The sequence below is a fragment of the Pygoscelis adeliae genome, unplaced genomic scaffold (assembly GCF_000699105.1).
Source record: "Pygoscelis adeliae isolate BGI_AS28 unplaced genomic scaffold, ASM69910v1 Scaffold61, whole genome shotgun sequence".
Lineage (NCBI taxonomy): Eukaryota > Metazoa > Chordata > Aves > Sphenisciformes > Spheniscidae > Pygoscelis > Pygoscelis adeliae.
The window spans coordinates 647759-653758 of record NW_008824010.1 but is presented as its reverse complement, the minus strand read 5'-3'; the positions used below and the strand labels follow the sequence as shown (position 1 = coordinate 653758).

Below are 6000 nucleotides of genomic sequence, written 5' to 3'. Positions count from 1 at the left end.
TGTGAGTGGTCCCTGGGGCCGCTCTATATAGCGATATACGGAGCCTGTGTAGCTCTGTAGATGTTCCGCTATATAGGGATATAGGTGTCGTCTCGCACAGGGGTGTCCTCTTGATGCATTTGACTTTGGGGCTGCCCTGTGTCGGCCGCTTCCTTTCAGCGCTGCTTGTGCCGTTTTGCCAAGGTAATTTTGTCGGTAGCATATAGAGATAGTAATGGAATAATAAACTAAAAATGCATCTCTGGGGAGCTGAGAGATTTGGAAGAAAACCCCAAAACCATTAGGGCAAGCCTACGCATTCAGTTCTTACGCCTGGAGCCTGCAAACATGTTTCCCCCTGCCCGAGCAGCCCTGGCTCCCATTTGTTGGGGTGTCTTGTGTCACAGCTGACAACAGACACTGTAGGCTGAATTAGATGCAAACTCAGTGGCAGAGAAGGTGCTGGAATCTAATGTTCTCTTTTTTTTTTTTTTTTTTTCTTTAAATAGGATTATTTGTCTGGCATCTGAAGAGCACTGGAATACGGCAGATACCATGCCAGTTTGTGCATCTGTGCCGTGTAGCCAATGACAGATTGATTACATTTCAGTACTTTAACTATCTCAAACGAATGGTAAGTCAGGGAGTGTATTTATCCTGTGTTTCTCATTCTTTAATTCGTTTTGTCCCATGTGATGAGTCAAAATGGAGATTAGTTGATAAAAATAATATCTTTCTTATCAGCCAAGCTCAGGCAATTCCAAGCATCTCCTTTTCTGCACTGCATCAGGGGTAAGCACTTGGCGTCTAAAACATTTGAGGTTGGAGGAAACCTGCTGTAGCAAGGACAATGCCTTGTGCTGCAGTGCGACCTCTACTTGACAGGGGGCTTTCTGTGCCTTTGAAGTGGGGCGCTCATCTGTTGAGAAACGTGAAATGAAATGATTTCTAAAATTATTGTTTATAAAAACGCTAATAAGAAAGTTGAATCTTGGCTAGCAGTCACGCAAGTGGTAGATGGAACTCACTTGTGGAGGTAGGGTGTTCTGACTGAAGAGTTTGATAATCAGTTAATTTGAATCAAAACTCCTGAGCTCGTTAACTTAATGGCTAACATTCTGTAGTGTGCTGTTTTAGGTATTAAAAGAGCTGTAATTATAATTCAAACCCTTGAAATTGTATCTTCTTTGAACAGTTGTATTGCATGTAAGAGGATGGTAGTAAAAGACATATTTTGCTCTTCCCTCTGTTGTGTCCTGTTCGTTGTACTTTGGAGCTATATCTATATGGATAAGACTAAGTCTTGTAGCTAACGACTGCTTTGACCGCCAGGAGCGTGTACGTCTGTTGGTATTCTTTTGAGCTTCGGTCCTGTATGAAGCATGGGGGTCTCTTCCATGCTTCTGAGGATCACCAGCACTTCTCAAATTCTTTTTTTTGCTATTGGTTTGATCTGTATTCACATCACTCAGAGTTTCATATCCCTCTTCCTCATTATAATTATTAATGTGTACTTTAAACCATGATTAGTTGAAAGCTCAGTCTTTTTATACCTGTTTCTTGTGCTTGAAATATATAGAATATTTTGGGAAAGAAAATAGAAAGATAGGAGAAGCTAAATGTTCTTTTTCTTATGCTGTGTTTTATTCTGTAAGAGTTCTGAAAGAGAGGAAACAACCGTCTCCTAACTTTCTGTTCAATATATGTTCATTTGAATTCCTGTCAAAAATTGTTGTCTGGTTAATTAGCATAAAGTTTGGCATAAATAGTAATAGCCTAATGTGGGAAAAGATTTTATATCATAGGAGATAGATTGCATTTTCTGGCATTTTTCTGATTTCCTTTTCCATATCTTAAAGATGCAAAAGGCTTAGTGCTTATATTTGGAGCCTGGAGTTGTTATGGGCGTGTGCGTACCTCTTTGTTTAAAGGTGAACTGGTCGGTTGTAAATCAAACGGTATTATCTGGTGGTTTTGAATAGGAATAAAGTAGAGCTTGCTGTCGAAGGTACAGGGGAGGGAAGTAGTTTTATCCAGAAGCAATTCTTCAAGCTTAAGTAAACGTTATTGATGCAGTTGTGAGTAGAAAAGCTGCTTTTGTAATATCTTGTCCAACTTCGGAAACTTTTTTGCATGTGAAATAAGTGTTTGAAATTCAGGCTAACTCAGTCTTGTCACCGTAGGAAATAATTCTCCTAACAATAAGAATAATATAGCAATAATATTGATGTTGTTAATAACCTGAAATGGACAGAAATATCTTCGTAACTATTCATCTTAACATTTTTCATTCTATTTAGTATGTAACACAATACAACAAAGACCTCAGCCAACGAGCCAAACCTAAGTCAGATTCAGTTGCATCTCCTTTTCGCGAGCTTCAGCAATTGGATCAAGAAAAAAAGGTTATACACAAAATTAGACCAATTTCACCTGTTCATCAACCTTTGTCTGAGACATCAAGCAGAAATGAGTTGAGAGAAATTAAGTCAGCTGCAGAAACTGAAGACTCAGGCCCACCAGTAAGAGCAGAATCCAAAGAAGACAGACAATGGAAAGAAATGAAGCTACGGCTGGATGATTTGCCAGGAATTTTGGCACGCTTGTCCAAAATTAAGCTTACAGGTACTGCTGGTCATTTTTTCCACTTCTGTGCATCCTGTTTGATATCAGAGTTCTTTAGCATGTTACTGGTACTGTGTAGGTTTTTGTGTGATAATTCCCACTTTACTGACACAAAGTACCTGGGTCAATGCCATCAAATGTGTGCAGGGAAAAATTGTTTTATGGAAGCGTTTAATAGTTTTCCCATTAACTTTGTTTAAAACCGCTGAGGAGGAGCTTGCATCGTGTTGTCAGCTGGCTTTTGCGAATCATAAGCAAGCATTAGTACAAAAAATATAGTGAAACTGGGTGAGGAGGTGAATTTACAAGCATTGTGTTAAGTATTTAAAATCGTCTTTGCGTAAGTTTACCAATGTTCTGTCTTATTTACTTACCTTTCACTTTAGTACTGCTTATTGTGAAATTAGTATTAAAAGTACCAACAAAAGATAATCCGAATAATTTCCTATCTTATAAAGAAAAATGTTTGAGTGTGACCAATTAAATTTCCTAAAATAAGGTATAATTTGTTTTTCTAGTCAGCGATGACATTGTATCTTCAAACCAGCAGTTTGTTAAGCAAATTGCCTTGTAGCCTAACTTGTTTTTTCCTCGTTCCCTTCCCTAACTAACATTTTCCCTTGTTCTAATACTCAACAATTATAAATTACTACTTTGCCAATAGGTAGTGCTATATATACTTTTATGTCTAAGGAAACACTAATGATCTGACCAAACCCTTACATCTTGTCTGTGTCAGGGTCAAGAACAGAAATATAATTTCCTAAGTCCCTACTGTGGTGTTCTCTCCAGTGGGTGAAATAAATTCTTGATAATAAAACTGTTGTTCTTTGCCATAACAATTTGTTACAATAAAAATCCTGAATTCAGTTTACTTCTTGAAACTTTTTGTCTTGCAATATATACGTTTTCATTGTTTTGTTTCTCCGTGGAAAAATTGTACTGACCACCTACAGTGTGCAATGGTCATTTAAATTTTTCTCTAATAAAAAGCCTTATAGTTCTCAGTGTTGTTGAGACATCTCATGTTTTGGACTTGGCAAAACTGATCTTGTCTGTATGTCCAAATGTTCTTCCTCATTATTTTTAAAAAACCTCAAGGCATTTACTTTGTGCTGGTGAAGAGTTGGGTTAGTAAACTTGAGGGATGAAAAGCATGTCTTTTGGTACTTTACCATGTCACTTTTTACGTATTAGCCTTGGTAATTTCAAATTTAGGTATCTAAAACTCTTACTGGCACATTCAGCAGTTATCAGGATTATCGTACTTCAAATTTGCCACAGCTTTGTGGCACACACAACCTCGACTATTGCCTCTTCTTTCTTTCTACATAATACAGGTCTTGCCTTTTTCTCCCTCATGCTGTTCAGTTTTAGTAATGCTTTGTTTCTGTTGGGCCCACCATGGATAACTTATAAGTGCTATATGAACAATTAGCTCTTCTGGCATCTTGTCAATGAGGTGACTTTATTTAAGTGGCTCTTTTATGGGAACTTGAAAGCTGCGCTAGTTACTGAAGTAGAATTAAATTAAAAATTCTCAATAGATCTAGAAATTAAAAGTTAAAATGCAATGATGAAGTGACCGCCTTGAAAGAGGGAGAGAATGAACTATTGTTGCTGGTACTCCTTAGGGGTAAGCTCAGTGTTAGTATCACATCGGAGTATTACCGGTGCTCTTCGAAACGGGAGTTTCAAGAGCCGCAGCAAGATCGAAGAGTGTCTTTTTCTGGAGAAAATAATTTTATGTCTTTCTTTTGTTTTGTGGCCTCGCTGTTGCTGCCAAACTTCTCAACAGCTTCTAGTAGACTCTTTCTGACATGCAAAAGGCAATATTGACGGGCAAGAAAGTACCACTGATTTTAAAATAGGGTGTTCCTTGAAACCTGTAGAAGGCAAAGGTTATGGAATTTCATTCGCTTCACGCTTGTCTGTTGTTTTGTATGAGTCTGTGTTTTGAGATGTGCTGTTCTTGATCCAAGGTAGGTGTAGTAAACTTTGCACCTGTTGAGAAGGCGTAGAGATCTAGAAAAAAACCTTAATCTCTCTTCTTGTTGTGATCTTTATGTATTTGGTGGGGAAGATGATCTGGGGTGGGGAGACTTCATTGGAAGTCGAAAGTGTAAAAGAATAAGTTGGATGAAGAGGGCTTTGTAGGAGGGGAGTTCTGTTGTTGGTTTTTATTGGTGATAGGATAGTGTAGGAGACAGGAGCAGGAAAAATATTGGGTGTAGTGTGCGGAGCAAGGGAATAGAATTAGCTTTTTTCCAACTTGTGCAATCATTTAGACAAATTATATATTCTGTAAAGAATATGGTGGTGTAGTTCTTTGATTTTTTTTTTTTTTAAAGAAAAATAAATTCTGAGGTCAGTTTTTAAGTTACAAATGACACAACTCAATTCCTTTCACCCATGAAGTTCTGATAGATCTCATACCCTGTGTGTTTTTTTTGGCAGACTCTTTATTTATACTTTTCAGAGAATGAAATAACAAAACAACAAACTCTGCATTATGCTAAAATGGGACTTCCTTATGCCCTCTTCTTTTCCCGCTGGTGAAGTAAAGAGAATGTTTGTTTGTATTCTGAACTGTAATTCACCTTTGAAAGGAAATGAGTTTAGCTATTACCATACCCTCCTGCTTCATGTAAACTGCAGCTCTTATGACTCTGCCATTAGAAGCTCTGCCTTACCAACAGGAAAAGATTTTTGTTTATATTCCTTTGCCATAGAAAACAATTAGGGAACTTTTAATTACTTGTCACATAATCTACCTTTTTGGGTTCAATTTCCATCCCTTCCCTTCTCTGTGGTGTTCTCTGCTGGCTGCTGTCTGAACAGCTGTATCTTACCATCCAGGCACTTGGAAAGCTAATGCATCTGTCTGATTAAGTTTTCAGAATTATAAATGTCGTTGTTTTCAACTTTATCCTAAAGTTTATGTGTAACTGAAAATAGGAAAGAGCGATGTGAAGGTATGGTAATAGGAGGAAATGCTAATAATTTATAATGCAAACACAGTAAGAATTTCAGGTTCTCATCTTCTTAAATTTAACTTCAAGTTTACATGTAAGTTATGTTTTCCCTAGTGATCACAGATAAAAACTAAGATGAGCTATATGCAAAAACACAGGAAAATTAAACTTCAGTTTTTAATTTGGGGGAAGTGTGATGAAGGCACGATATGAAAAATGCTGAGTATACTCACTAGATATTTCTCTATGGTTTGTGAACGTTTTCTCATTGTTGCTCCTGTAGTAAAGGGTGTCTTGCACATTGGTCTTTTGGTGAGGACAACCAGCTAGATGTGTAGCACCTGTCTGAGAAGTGGATGTGTCAACACGGGTCAGATGTAAACTTAACTGCTAATTTCTAAACAGCTGTAGAATTTTTAAT

The 6000-nt window shown here is 37.5% G+C and overlaps 1 protein-coding gene across 1 annotated transcript in view; it reads left to right on the top strand.

Annotated features, from left to right (window-relative positions):
• The first annotated feature begins 113 nt into the window (after positions 1-113).
• Positions 114-6000, top strand: part of LOC103918978 (protoheme IX farnesyltransferase, mitochondrial) — a 105325-nt gene continuing 99438 nt past the window's right edge. The window contains exons 1-3 of the mRNA XM_009326417.1: positions 114-183; positions 489-613; positions 2280-2604. Coding sequence (XP_009324692.1) covers positions 114-183; positions 489-613; positions 2280-2604 — 520 coding nt within the window. The remainder of the gene's footprint in view (positions 184-488; positions 614-2279; positions 2605-6000) is intronic.